Source organism: Chiloscyllium plagiosum, unplaced genomic scaffold (genome assembly GCF_037043375.1).
Source record: "Chiloscyllium plagiosum isolate Xiang-an unplaced genomic scaffold, Cpla_swu_hap1 HiC_scaffold_41, whole genome shotgun sequence".
NCBI classification, from domain to species: Eukaryota; Metazoa; Chordata; class Chondrichthyes; order Orectolobiformes; family Hemiscylliidae; genus Chiloscyllium; species Chiloscyllium plagiosum.
The window spans coordinates 36,688,344-36,704,047 of record NW_028270179.1 but is presented as its reverse complement, the minus strand read 5'-3'; the positions used below and the strand labels follow the sequence as shown (position 1 = coordinate 36,704,047).

The 15,704-nt window shown below is 41.9% G+C and overlaps 1 protein-coding gene across 1 annotated transcript in view; it reads right to left on the bottom strand.

Annotated features, from left to right (window-relative positions):
* Positions 1–734: 734 nt before the first annotated feature.
* LOC148138232 (putative G protein-coupled receptor 139) overlaps positions 735–15,704 on the bottom strand; it is a 99,452-nt gene continuing 84,482 nt past the window's right edge. The window contains exons 5-6 of the mRNA XM_087981897.1: positions 11,431–11,529; positions 735–1,636 (exon numbers count right to left, since the gene is read on the bottom strand). Coding sequence (XP_087838023.1) covers positions 735–1,636; positions 11,431–11,529 — 1,001 coding nt within the window. The remainder of the gene's footprint in view (positions 1,637–11,430; positions 11,530–15,704) is intronic.

Here is a 15,704-nt window from a genome sequence, read left to right as displayed (position 1 = left end):
TCTGCATTGCATGCACATCTTCATCACCTTAAACAATGACTGGAGCATTTCATTCTTGTTGATCCACATGTAGAATGATCTTTTCTACATATATTTGTCAATTTCCTTTAGCATCTCTTGCACTCATGAACCCCTCATCTCTGGAATATACCGAGCGAACTTACTCTGAGCCAAGTCAGAAAAATTCAGATCAGTCGTGGCTGAACAAAGAAAAAGAGGGAGAATTTTACAGATTTTAGGATTAAAATGAGACATTTTCAAGCTTCCAGATGAGCAAATAGCTTCTTCTTTCTTAGTCTTCCATTTCAGAATTCCTGTGCTCTCTTTGCTGTTAACCAACCATGGGTTCATCTGGTATTGACGGTTTACAATGGAATGTGTCACTGCTCCAGTGGATGTGAAAGGCTCAGTTAAAATCACGTCATTTGAACATCACACTGTGCCAATTTGAAATAGATAAGGACCCACCCTCCACCACCATGTTAAAGAATCTCCCTTTTACCGACATGGCACCATGTGAAAATGATTCCTTCGCCAGCACAATGCACATTAACTTGGGGACCATGCCAGGCAGCCACACCTCCAATCTTCATTGTAGTCAGCCGACGGCCCTGTGAAGCAAGCACCACATCAACCGCATAGTCGCTAACACATAGTTGAACAACATCCAGGTCCCACTGATTTTATTAAACAACAGAGGAATAGCAGAGATGCAAATAAGAGATTCGGTTTTTTTATCGTTGAAGTATTTGCAAAAGTAGAGTGAAGGGATATATTGTCAAGTCCTTCAATTCTTTTCTGAACTTCGTCTGGCTCACGGCATAAATGCATGTATTTGTGCAGCAGCTCAGGATCTGCAGCATAAAGCCCATTTCTCGTACAAAATAATCCAAAGACTCTGATTCATACCCCAAGCGAAACAGTCGCGTCCAAATGGAATTAACCATAAAAACTGCCCACAACACCATGAAATTTACTGAGATTCCAAACAGTAAAATGATAGCTTTCTTTCGACTCTCCATTTCTGAATCTCTAGGGATTCCCCCATCACTGTGAGCTCTGAGTCTTCTGCGTGCTCTGCTGGTCACTAAAATGTGTTTGACAGTGAAAATATTGAGCAGCAGAATTAGCACAAATGGGACCGCTGGGGTGAGAATGTGATGGACAAACTCAATAGTTCCCCACAAAAGAGAAAACAGGACTTGGATTGTTACTGCACAAAACCATGGTGAGTTTGTCAATGCATATGTACTTTTCAATATAAAATACCAGGAGACATTTTTTAAACAACTCAGCACAGTTACAATTGCGAGAACCATAGCCGCCGTTTTCTTGACGCAATATTTACTTTTAAACTTCTGGCAACAGATAGCGACAAACCGATCAAACGTGAAAGTAACAGTGAACCAGACAGAACAGTCAGTGGCTGCATAAAGTAGGATGGCATGGACATTACACACAGGGATGCTCCTCATGAAAAAAAATTGTTGCGAGTAAACAATCGGAATCTGTCTCATTATCAGGTCGAAGAGCACAACCAGCAGATCTGTTGCCGCCATAGCTTGCAGGTAGAAAGTGACACATTTGGATAGACCACATTTTCCATGATAGAGAATAACAATCGTCAAAGTATTAACTGTGAAATAAAGAAATAAATTGGAATATAATACACCAGTCGGGAGTAAAGTTACCACATCGATAGAAATGCTTTCAAACATATTGTATTATTATGAAAAATATCAAATACATGACAAAAAAAAGAAAAGTCTTATTTTATTCATGGGCATTGCCAACCTAGCCAACACTTTTTTTTGCCCATCCCCCGATCAAATCGAGAAGATGATGGTGAGCTGACTTATAAAATTGCTACAGTCCATATTTTTTAAGGAGACTCACCATACCATTTTCGAGCGTATTCAAGAGCTTCAACTGAGTGATTCGAAGGGATGGCAATTTATTTCCAAGTCAGAATGAGGAAGGGGGAACAGGCAGAAGACAGGGATCTGCTCTTGTCTTTTTCGGTGGAAGAGATACTGGGGTTGGAATGTGCCTTGATGAAAATATGAAAGGCGTCATGGAGATAGCACATGCTGCCACTAATGTGCGTCGACGACTGAGGGACTGGTGATTTGTGGAAGCACTGCTAATCATGTGGGCTGCTTCTCCTCGAAGTTGTGAAGCACGTCAAGTGCTGTTAGAGTTCTAGGTCTAAGAAGTGTCGAATCGATTTCACGCAGGCATCTGGAGAGTCAGGAGGTGAGTGACACATTGCAGATTCCCGAGCTTAATACCTCATCTTTAACTACATTATTTATATGCCTGCTTCAGCTATGTCTGATCATCGTAAACCTTCAGAATGCTGATGTTGTGCGATTCACCTGTGGCAAAGCCATTGCATGCCAAGAGGCAATGATTCTTTTTGCCTCTTGTGATGAAGGGCATTGCCTCCACTTCTGTGGCATGCATATTACTTGTATTTTAACATGCTAAGCCTGTATTTTGCACAGGTCTTGCTGCATTTGTGCATTAGGCGATTTCAGTATCTGAGGAGTTACGAATGAGGTTGCACATTGCGTCGTGATCAATGCACGTCCATATTTCTGATCTTATGATGAAGGGAAAGTTATTGATGAAGGGGCTGAAGACATTTGATTTTTAGACACCACCCTTTGGAACTCCTGCAGCCGAGATCACTGACATCAACAAATCCAACCATCTTCCTATGTGCCACGTATTTTCCAGGAAAAGACAGAGGAATTGAATAGTTGCGTTACGTTATTCCACACAGTAGACGGCAGCAACAGCAGCAAAAAAAAACATGAAATATTTGTGCAGAAAAGGATAAGTCGAAACAAATAAAAAACTATCACTTGAAGTGCTTTGGAAATAATGTAACTAAAGATTAATACAATACCTGGTACTGATGAGATATGCTAGAATAAAAAAAGAAGCAACCACAGATGTACTTGTAAGAATCTTCCAGAAACCCATAGGTTTGGAAAACTAACAACGTGATAAATATATTCAGAAATGGAATAAGACAAGAGAATAGTGAAGTAAAGACCTGTGAGTTGAATCCCTATTATTGGGAAAATGGTACACCCAATTAGAAAGTATACAATAGCAGAACATTTAGAAATGCAAAATAGAATTAGTATGGCTGCACTAAAGCGTAATCATACCTGTCAAATTTACTAGACGTCTTTGTGGAGATGAGAAGCAAGATAGGAAGAGGAAGAATAGTACCACAAGAGAGGTCATGCTTTATCTCCTCTTCTGACTCTATTTTGATTTAGCCGCCCTTTCTCCCCACCTGATCTTACGTTTGATGGTTTGCATTGTCCTGAACATACATTGCGAAAAAATAATTCAATTGGAAAGCATGATGACTATTATTGGATGAAAAACAAAACAATGTGACTGATAATTTTGTTTTGGGAAAAAAGAAGTCTTGCAGTTGTCTGTAGGTCTGGACATATAGTAAACAAAAGGGATGCACAGGATGAGTTGTATTTAGATTTTCAGACGGTATTTTAACGAGGTGTCATCAGGTGACTTAGAAAGTTAGTTTTGGAGCGATATATTAGCATGGATAAAGTATTGGCAATTGAACAAATTACAGACATGTGTGAAAAATGTGGCATTCTCAGGATGTAAACCTGTAAATGCTGGAATGCATAAAACAAATGAGTGTTGGGCCATAAACATTTTCAAATTATATTATAGACTTGAATGACGCAGTTGAATATATCATATGGAACTTTGTGGAAAACACAAACATAGGTGCAAAGGTATACGGCGAGACTTCAGGGGAAACAGACAGGTTAAGATCGTTGACACAAACTTGCAAGATTGATTACAAAGTGAAATAATATGGTGCCATCCTCTTTGGCAGCAAGAACAGTGGAGTTAAATATCATTTCAAGTGAAAAGATCACAGAACACTGCATTAAATGGGAACGTTGAAATCATCCTGCATGATTTCCAAAATAAAAAGTAGCTTCAAAACTCAATGGTTGACGGGATGAAAATTAGACCGTTTGTCTTTATTTCCAAGTGAATGGAGTATAGAAGAATGAGAGACAATGTCTTTGATACGTACGAAAATCTTGGAGACTGAAGAGGTTTGACGCAGAAAGCTTGTTTCTTCTTGTGGGAAATCTTGGAGAAGAGATCAGAAAATCTGAATAAGTGGCCACATATTTCAGACAGAGAGGAGGAGTTTCTTCTTCCAGGTAGTAATTAATCTTTCGAATTCTTTAGCAGAGACGTTAATTAAGACTGGGTCATTAAATAGTTTCAAGGCTGATAGATTGTTAGTTACAGAAAGAGCATGCTTTTTTTTATCAAAAGAGACTCAAGACTTATGGAGAAAAAATCAATAACATGGAGTTGAGGACGATAAGACTAGCTATGATCTCATTAAATGGCAAAGCAGTGTCAATGGGCAGATTGGCCGACTCGTGCTATTCTGCGCCATAGAAATATAGAGAGATCAACAGGACAAGATTGTGAGTGCTCCGCCGTCCAATACAATAATGGGTGAGGATCTAACCCCGTCTTCTGCAATAACCTTTGATCACCTTTAGCCTGCAGTATGATACCAAACTCCTTCTTGAAACCAAATAATGGGTTGACATCAATAGGTTTCTCTGGAAGAGAATTCCACAGATTCATCAATATCTGGAATATTTTCTCGGTCATCCCAGACATATATATCTCTAGAGTGTGATCCCCTTGTTTTGGGTTGCCCCGATAATTGGGAACTTGCCTCTAAAGTTTAAACCTTTGGTCCTCTCAGAGTTTTATCGATCTCTATGAGAAGATCCCTTAATCTTCCAAACTCAACTGAAAATATGATGAAGAGGTGCCAGTGTTGGACTTGGGTGCACAAAAATAAAAATCTCACAACACCATTTTATACTCTAACTTGTGTTTACTAGTTTTCGGAGACCTGCTCCTTCGTCAGGTAACTAGTCAACTAGATAACTGATGAAGGAACAGCGCTCAAAAAGCTAGGACTTACAAATCAACTTGTTGGACTATAACCTGGTGCTAAGTGAATACGGTAATAACCAATCAATTTCACATCATACATTAGTCATGCCATCTGGGAATCAGTCTGACACATCATCATTGCACTCCCCCCATTGCCCGAACATCCCTCCTCTGAAAAGGAGACCCGTGCTGCACTCAACATGTCAGTTGTGATCTTTCGAAGGCCCTGTGGAATTGCAGTGGGACATCCCTTTCCTCGAATCCTTTTACTCTTCATATAAACATACCATTTGCTTTCTCCACCGCCTGCATGCTTTACTTTAGGAACTGGTGCTTTCGAGTACTCACATCAAACTGAACCTCCGTTTCTCCGAATCCTTCAAAATTCTGGTAACAATCTGCATTCCTCGTTTCTTGCAACCACATTGATCCACATTGTACTTCTGCCTCGAATTTTCACTTTAACTCAACTCGCCCAAGTCACACTGAAGGCTCTTTTCATATTCCTGCGATTGCCAATCAGCAGAAAAATAATTGGGCTAGCCATATAAATGTTGAGTGTATCGATTCTTGACTGGTCAGAGTATTGAATACAGGAGTTGGGTGGTCATTAAGTGGCTGCACAATTATTAGTTCAGTCACTTCTGGACTATTGCGTGCAATTCTGGTTTCTTTTCTGTCTGAAGGGCGTTGTGAAACTTCAAAGAGTTTAGAAAATATATGCAAGGCTGTTGCCAGCGTTGAGGATTTGAACTATAGAGAGTAATGAATAGATTTGGGCTATTTTCCCTGGAGCATCGGAGGGTGAGGGGCGACCTTACAGAGGTTTATAAAATCAGGGGGAGAATGAATAGAATAAATAGGCAAAATACTTTTCTTAGGCTATGGGAGTTCAGAATTGGGGGCAAAGTTTCATGATAAGAGGGGAAAGGTATAAAAGGGACAACCTTTTTCATGCAGATGGCGGTTCTTGTCTGGAATGGTTTGCCAGAGGAAGTGGTGAAGGCTGGCACAATAGCAACATTTTAAAGGCATGTGGATGGGTATGTGACCAGGAAACGTTTAGAGGGAGTTGAGCTAAGTATTGGTTAGGATATCGGATCCGCATGGATGAGTTGGACGAAAGGCTCAGTTTCCATGCTGTACATCTCTAGCACTCTGTGACACTTAACAATCTGGATATCCAGCAGCGCGTAACTGACTTAGCAATTATCTGTCTATCCCCGACATGTGACAAGCAAGGGGTGTGATGGAAATCTCCCAAAATGTCTGCAGATCCAAATACACATTAGACACCCAATAGCTTGTAAGACAAAGCAGCAATTTGCTTGGCGCCACATCCATTGGCTCCATCGTCCACACTAAGTAGCAGTAGCTTGTACCTCCAATATGCACTGCCAAGATTTGTCAAGGTTCCTCGGACATCAACTTCGGAACACATGACTACTATGACCGAGGACACTGCAGTAGACACTGCATGGGATCACGACTCATTGCAAGTTCGCCTCCAAGCCATTCACCACCATGATCTGGAAATATACCATCGTTTTCTCTGAGTGAAAATCCTGGCGTTGCTGAGTGAAAGTCCTGGCGTTTCCAGCTACAGCATGTGAACCGCAGTAGTTTAGAAAGACAGCTCATTGTCAATGTCGAATCAAGGGCCGGCAATAAATGTTAGCCACGCAGGCGACGGCCACATTTATGAATCAATAACCCACAGAAATGTGATTCACTGAATTGTCTCCCTGAACGGGAGCAGGAAGTCAAAGAGATATTCATTGCATCATCACGGGATTGTCAAGAGCAAATCCGTTGATTACATCCACTTAAAAGAAAATTGAATGCTTTTATGTTTATTTCCGAATATATTTTGAAGGAGTAAACTTTACTAAAGGGGTTGTTCAGTGGCCAGATACAGATCGAATTATAAAGGCACGGCCAGTCGTGCCGTTTGATGTTGTTTTCCGATTCTTATGCTCATTATTGTTGTGCATGCCTATCTGTTTCACTCTACAAACTCCCGGATATTCAGAGCAGAGTGGAGAGTATGTTGTTGCAAAAACACAGCAGGTCAGACAGCATCTAAGGAGTAGGAGAATCGATGTTTCGGGCATAAGCGCTGCGTCAAGAACTCATTCCTGATGAAGGACTTATGCCCAGAATTTCGATGCTCCTGCTCCTTGGATGCTGCTTGTTCTGCTGTGCTTTTCCAGCACGGTACTCTCGACTCTGATCTCCAGCATCTGCAGTAATCACTTCCCCCCACGTGATTTTAAACTTACTGAGAAGCGTCTAACTTGAGATTCTCCTCTTCTATTTACAAGAATCTCAGTGAGTTTCTCTCTCACTGCATCGTTCACCCCACCCCCCTCCCCCGGTCATCTTCTCTGCCCTAAAGATCTTCAGCCACATCCTGAAGTACACTCGCTACCACAGCCACATCTCCTTCCTTAATGCCTACCTATCGAAACGACTGATTCCGCGTGGGCTCCAGATACCTTCAGCACATTTTGGACCAGGACAATACAAGTTGTACTTACTACAAATCCAATATCACAAGAAGTGGTTCTCCTTCCAGATCTTCCACTCCACGCTAGCAGCCATGTGTCGCCACCTACAATGTCTGCAGTCAGCTCTGCGTCAGCTTAGGCCCGTAATCACACAGATCTGCAAAAGACCTCTTCTGTTTTACATACTCAGAAGAATTCATGCAGTCAACAGAAGTTCTTTTTTCTCCACCATATCGGACATAAAATAAAGCAGGTTTAACAACTTTCATATATTTACTTTAATACTCGGATTTTCTTGACCATTGCAGAACCTTGTATTGACGTCTGGATTTCCTCAGACAGCCTTAGCCAAGCGACCGTTTTGGACACCATCTCCGCGGTAAACAATAATGTAACTTCTGCCCCACTGTCCCACGGACCACAGCCACTGCCGAATAAATCGCTACCGTAATCACTGCCCAGACAACCACCGCCACCTTCTCCAGGAAGATGAGCCTCTCCACGGGACGTTCTGCTGCCTTGAATGCCAAAAGATCCACTGCCACTGGAATCGATTCGATATCTACCCTGTACGTGACATCCACCCCCGCAACTGATGGCGCTGCTCTCATTTTGACCAGTGACTTCTGTAACCTCAAAATCGATGATGACATTTCTCAAGCCTGTTCCACAAACAATTATGTCACTCATTGGAACTCAACTGGAATCATCACTGACGTAACGCCATAAGTGACTCACTCCCCACTCCCGCATGTCGCCTCTGGTCCCCACTTTCGCCCTCATAGTGAGCTGATTTCTGTTCGTGACATCACGGCCGGCCGACCACATAATCCGGCTCACGCCACTGGCCGTCTTCGCCAGCACTTCCAACTCCAGCGCCACTCCAGTTCCTAGCTCTTAGACCATTTTCCAAGGCCTCCCCTTTAATAAGGATGAACGATCAGTCCTCAGCAAAGGCCTCACCTTCAACCCACTATACCCCTGGTTGAATGACTTCCACACACATTGCCACATTGAACATTTCTTCGGCCCTCTCTTTCTGCAAGCCTACATTTTCTATCAACACTCATGCCCATCCTCCGAGGATCCCTTCTCTAGCTTGGAACACACTCCATCCACCTAGGCACTTTAGGCCAGACTGTTACCAAACCTTCGAGGAGAAAGTGAGGTCTGCACATGCTGGAGATCAAAGTTGAAACTTTATTGCTGGAACAGCACAGCAGGTCAGGCAGCATCCAGGGAACAGGAGATTCGACGTTTCGGGCACAGGCCCTTCTTCTGAAGAAAGCCTGTGCCCGAAACGTCGAATCTCCTGTTCCCTGGATGCTGCCTGACCTGCTGTGCTGTTCCAGCAATAAAGTTTCAACTGTTACCAAACCTTGTTCCTTTCCGGTCCAACTGCCACTATAACATGGACTGCCTCACCCTGTTCACCATCATGACCCAATTTAACCTCTTACCCTCGCATCGTGCAGCCTTAGACTCGCTCTGCTCCAATGCCAACCTCAACATCAAATGAGCAGACAAGGGGACCCTATTGCATTTTGGTGCACAGACATCGCTACCACTGAAACAATGCGCCAACTCATAGACACCACCTCCTAGTCCCCTCAACAATGAAAGCACATCCTATCATCAAACAATCATCTCCCAGACCATCTACAACCTCATCACGTCAGGGGATCTCCCATCCACAGGCTCCAACTTTACAGTTCGAGAAAACTGCTCTGGTCAATTCTACCTCCTCCCCAAAATGCACAAAACTGTCAGACCATTGTCTCACCCTGCTCCTTCCCCACCGAACTCATCCCCGCGTACCTTGATACCATTCTGTCCCCTTAGTCCAGGAACTTCCCAACTATGTTCGGGCCAACACCCATGCCCTTCGCCTGCCCCTAGACTTTTGTTTCACTGACCCCACCGCGTCATCTTCACCATGGATATCCATGTTCTGAGCACATCCATATGCCATGACCAATGTCTCCATTTCTTCATTTACCAATTCAACCAGTACACTTCCACTGACACGCTCACCTGCCTGGCTGACTTCGTCCTCACCCTCTTCCAGTCCTCCCTCTTCCTTCAAGTCATTTGAAATGAAAGGCGTATGCATGAAACATCGATTCTCCTGCTCCTTGGATGCTGCCTGACCTGCTGTGCTTTTCGAGCACCACAGTCTTCATTCCGATCTCCAGCATGTACTGTCCTCACTTTCCCTTCACTGATGTTCAAAGGCAGACTGACATTTCAATTGCACCGCACCTCATATTAAGGTTTCTCTGATTTTGCCCGCAAGAATATACATTCTATTAAACTCATCGGCAGAACACGATGCAGAATTGCCAATTTTGTTTCTAAAGGAATTGGATAAATCGAATTTAAACAAAAGAACATGTAAAAATCTGCAAAATAGTGAGTGTGTTGGAAGTAAGACGAGTGGTACAACCACGGAGAAATTACAAAACAAGCTTTCTTGTCCGAAAGTTTAGTTGTTGCGCACAGAAAGACCGCATAGACATTGAGAACAAACAAATCGAACTTCCTTTTAGTTGGACTAAGGCAGTTTAGTCAGGGATGAGATTTGGTTTACCAATGCTGGTAGCTGCGTGAATTGTAAGTGAGAATTGAATCACTCTACCTGGATTTATCAATGACAGAGATGGATGTGAATGTCACAGACATGCTGAAGATGAGAATGATATAATGGAAGCATAAGGAAGTTGGGTAAATGATTGCGCGATGTAAGATTGAACTCGGCTCATGGTCACTTATTATGAATGGTTAGAACTGAAATCTGACCTGGGAAGGAAAGTGCTGTGCAGTTAGTTCACACAAAGTACATTTTGCGATACTGTTGATGTTTCTCATCTTTCCAATAGCTCAACAACAAGAATTACAACAGCACGAATTCTGATTTATGTATCCGACAGAAGCCTAGAAAATGCTCTGCCATTCAAAATTCACCGTAACTTTAAGGTGAGGGGGAAATTTGAAAAGGGAGTTGTAGAACCACAGACAGTTGTTCGTATTTGGCATACACTGCCAGAGGAAGCGTAAATGCAGATACATGTGCATTTGAAACACGTTTGGGCATATACTTGAATGGGAATGGTTTAGATTGGAGACACGGTCTGTTTGCATTTTGCACAACTCTGTGACTGCATGATCATATATTGGATGAGTGTCCAACTCAGTCCTTTAGTTCTGCTAGTCCTCCATACCCTTTGATCCCATAAGTACTTAGAACTATCGCTCGTTCCTTCCCTACAACAGGCAATATCTTGAAATCCACGGCATTCTGTGGAAGACTCATAATTCTTTGAGTGAAGACATTTCCCCTCATACCAGTCAAAAATAGTTTACTTTCTGTACTGAACATCATCATCGGAATGTCCTTTCTACAGTCGGCTCATCCAATTAGAATTTATAGGTTTCTATGAGATTACTTTCCCTCAGCACTTAATTCATCTGAACTCGAGTGGACATCGTCCTTAGCAGTTCAGCCTCTACTCATACAACCAATGGATTTGGCAAGATTTGCTGCACTCCCTCCATAACGAGAGTACCCTTCCTCGGGTAAGCGGAACAAAACTTCATAGAATATGCAGATGTAGTCTTATCGAGAATCTGTACAACTGCAGCACGACCTCCATGATCCGAGATTCGAATCCTTTCACTTGGAATGCAAGGATACCGTTTACATTCTTCATCCCGTGCTGTTTAATTGAGCGTTTGCAGACGCACAGAACATGCAGTGAGACAAAAAGAGGAAATCTGATCCGATTAATAATTACTCGTAGAATTAGCAAAAGGCAGGCAGAAACTTTGCAGAGTTAACAAAGACAGCAAAGTCAGACGAGTATCAAGCAATAAACAGAATGTAGTTAAATACGGGTTATAGAACCAAGACAGAGTTACTTACCAGTGACGCCAACAATAGCTAGGATGGGATAATAAATAAATTGCAGCATTCTCAGAGCATAGTAGATGCGAGTTGATAATTTTATCCAATTATGATCTGCTGTAAGAAGCCGAAACCAATACAATAAACTCTTCTCGATTATTGTAATATTCCAATCAGTCATTTTCTGATAGTGTTCCAAGGACATAATATTCCAATCTCTCTGTCTCCGATTCTGATCAACTCTCTCCTTCTCTCTGAAGTCGCTGATTTCTTAAGTGGGAGATGATGTGACTCGCTAAAAAGGAGTGCTGTATGATAGACGAGCGTAACCTCCAGTGACATAATTAACGTCCTTGGAGACCTGCACTAATTAATGCCAAACAGGCTCTCGCAACTCCTATTCAATCCAACATGTACTGTCTTCCGATTAGTTCGAGCAGTTAGCTCATCTGGTTGAGATATGTGAGAGATTGATGAGAGGGTAAAGGTGGCCCTCGTTCTTGAATATCCCATCAGTAAACATAATTTATCCTGATATACCCTATGTTATCTTATTAATATCGTGAAGACTTTGATACGATGACTGCTATACTTTCCAAATTCTGGAGAAAACAGGCCTGACTTGTTTTATTCTCTCTGCATAACTTAACCACTGAAGTCCAGGTGTCATGCTTGTATAGCTACGTTATATATTGTCACTGGCCAACCTATCGATCCTAAATTGATCATCAAGGCTAATAATACTCCCGCTGGGGTGGAATCCGGTTTTTGTCTAACTATGTAGCATAAACAATGTAACTACACCAGTCAGTTTAACAGTGACGATGTGGACGTTCATCCACATTTTCAGCAAGGCATACGACTGATAAAATAATGTTTTGTCAATACATGGTCCTCCTGAAAGCGCAGAGAGAAGTTGGGTTATTAAAGTAATGGAGGCATTTGTTGACTGCAGACTTTCTACTTGTTTGTCTCGACGTGGCACTTCACAGTTTACATTCACAGTTGCTTCTCATTATGACTTTCGCTGGGAAGGTTTTGTTGACTTTTTTGTGTTGATCTCCGACAGTCCTCAAGATATAGGGAGACCCTAAGTACTGTTCAGAAGGGAATTCGGGGATTTCAACCGATTGAATGAAAAACAGTAGGGATGGATGTGCATATTTAAAGGAAAATTGAAAGTGGTAGTTTTGCCGTCTAGGTGTCTTCCTAGACCTTCCATGTGGTAGACGCTACGTGGCTGTGAGGGTACGCTTTGTTGTTTTACTCCAGGCCAGATTAAAGATTTTGCACGCTCCAGCCACTCTGTGCTGATGGCGAAGGGAGCATGTATAAAATTTGGGAATTCAAGTGGGATTCCAGTGACACCATGTTTCGAATATTATGCACGTTTTGAATTCCTTATGTGACGAAAAGCAATTGTGATTTATTGCCACTGCGACAAAAGTTTACCAGACTAATTCCTACATTAGCAGACGTGTCGGATGAGGCAAGGTTGAATTGGTTAACACTTTATTCACTGGCATTTGAAAGAATGAGAGTCGCAATCACAACTATGTGCAATTCCGTCTTGAAAAAAAAAATCAACGTTTCTGTCTTAGTCTCTTCCTATGGCAGCGAGTTCCACAGGCTCCCCACTCTCTGAGTGAATAACATTCTCCTTCTCTCACTCAGGTTTTCTGAAAAGGAAAGTATTTTCCCAGCGTGAGAAGACTTATCAAGGAACACACATTGATATTGCTCTTTTGAGCTGATCGTAAAATGCATGATGACAGTGAAGCATATACGAAAGGGTTGTTTGAGGTGAATAGAATTCTGCACAAAACGCACGATTTATACTACTGTTATCACTAAGGAATACAAGACGGAGAGATTTTGTGGAGCAACTCACAATGACCACGGTGTACTTTCCTTTAAATACGACCACTCATCGTGGAGGGTTGTAATGGAACTGGTGGGTACTTCGGCTTACACAAACAGAAGCACACAATGATATTGTATGTCCTCAGAGATGTTGAGGTTTATAGAGACAGGGAGAGGTTATTCAAGGCGTGATTCACTAAAGAACATAAGAATGGTAATGACAAATCAATTCTGGAGTGGATTCATGTTTCAGTCAATGAGCCAGATCGGACAGAGCCTGATGCGAGTTAGAAGGATGCCCCATGGCCACATTTCAGGATGGTTAGAGCCAACTGAGACTCATTCTAGAAGGCATTCTCTGAGCTGTCTTCAAGAAATTGATATATTTTCTACAATTTTGGAACCACAATTCCTCATTGTACGCCAGTTGTGATGTGCCCAGAAACATGCATGGTTGCAATAAGAGCTAACATTCCATTAAACTTACTGGTTGCCTGTTCACCCTGTATGTTAGTTGTTTGCGTTTCGTGAACCAGGTCCCCCAGCTCCTTTAGAGTTGCAGCTTTTTCTATGTATAGAATATTTTCATCTTTTATACTCCCTTCTAAATTAACAACTTCACATCTTCCCACGTTATACACTATTTGCCAACTTTTATTTTCTAATAACTTAAATTATAATTGTGTCTCCATAAACTGCCCCATTCCTCTCACACCCTGCCCCGCCCTGTTACGGCGTCTGCATTTTTGGCAACAGAATGTTCACTTCCTTGCTCCAAGTCAAAATGCCATGCACATCCCAATTTCTCAAGCCGTACCCTTGGCTGAGTTGTGGTCACCCTTAGGTTAAACCATCATCAAAGGTTAAACATTTCTTCTGAGATGTTATTGTTTTCTTCAAAGTTTACCTCTGAAGTGGAACCTGCTGCCATCCTATCTGAAACTCTTTCTCAAACTGGTGCGAAGATTCTTAATGTTTTGGCAAACTTGATTTTTTTTCAGAGACGGAAGGGCAATAAACGGGAAAACGGTTTCCTTAACTACACAGGAATACTTACTTTGACTACAATAGCGAATTTATTCAAACCTTCAAACTTCGAACTTAATACAGTTGGATGTCTCTGTACATCGATAAATGACTGGCCTGGCAGAAACACTTGGTCTTTGATTTGGTCTGTGAGCAAACTACCTTCATAAAGATCTCAAGGTGGATCCAATCCTCAAAATTCATCTGTAATTATTAACTACAGAATAGCCTCTGTTTTCCAATAAAGAGCCTCGATGTTTCACTCATTCCATCGGGACTCTCAGGGACTCTGATGAGAATGTTGAAAGTAGTGGTTTTGCTATTCATTATCCTGGTGCTTGTCGAGACAATCATTGCAGTCTGAGTCCGAGATTTATATTCGGTCAGTACATATTTCTAAAAACTACGTGCAAAACCAAACCCAGGTACAGGATGTGGCCATTGAGCGCTTCCAATGCGTGCTGTTACGAAATTTAGTCTTGGCTCATCTGTAGCTTCACACACTTGGGTTTCATACCAAAGAACATTCGCTCCTAAATCGTCACATTGTGACTACGATGGTAACAAGTGGAGGTTGAGGAATGTCTTCCTCTTGATCTTTGTTCTCCTGGAGCTAATGCAGACAGTCACTGCCGATTCAGCAGTGAGTAAATGTTCTGTATTCAGAAGTTCTTTCATCTTAAGATAATGATCAGTACAGAGACGGTTCAGAGAAGGTTCACTGAGATTATCCCTGACATGGAGATAGTGTCTCATGTAGAAATATTTAACAGGTTGGACTGTTACTCACTGGAATATACAAAAATGTGCAGTAATTTCGTTGAGACGTAAGGGATTCTTAGAGGGGTCTTGAGTGTAAATGCGGAGGGCCAGTTTCTAAACAAAAGTGACGCAAGGATAAGAGTTAATAGCCTCAGAATGATGCAGCGTTAATTTAAGTCTGATATTAGGGGAAAATTGCCTCTTACAGGATTAGGGTTACTTGTTATGAGGAGCAGTCGAACAAGAATCCAACATTATATATAAGGCTAGATGGATAAATTTTTGATCAGTCACAGATTGTAGCTTCATCGTCCATCCTTATACATAATGACCATTTCACTGAAAACAAGCATGCTGTAGGTTTTTTTCTTTACTACCTTATCTACCAGCGCAGAAATATTCAGCAATCTGCGACCTGTACACATCCCTCTATATATGAATTCTCCTAATGTTCTGTCATTCACTTTATAATTTACACCTGCAAATGATCTTCGAAAACACATCACCTCAGATTATTTTTCTGGTCTAAACTCCATCTATCATTTTCTGCCTATATCTCCGACTGATCTATGTCCTGCATTGTCCTCTGACAATCCTCCTCACAATCCGCAACTCCACCAATCTTTGCGTCATCTGCAAAG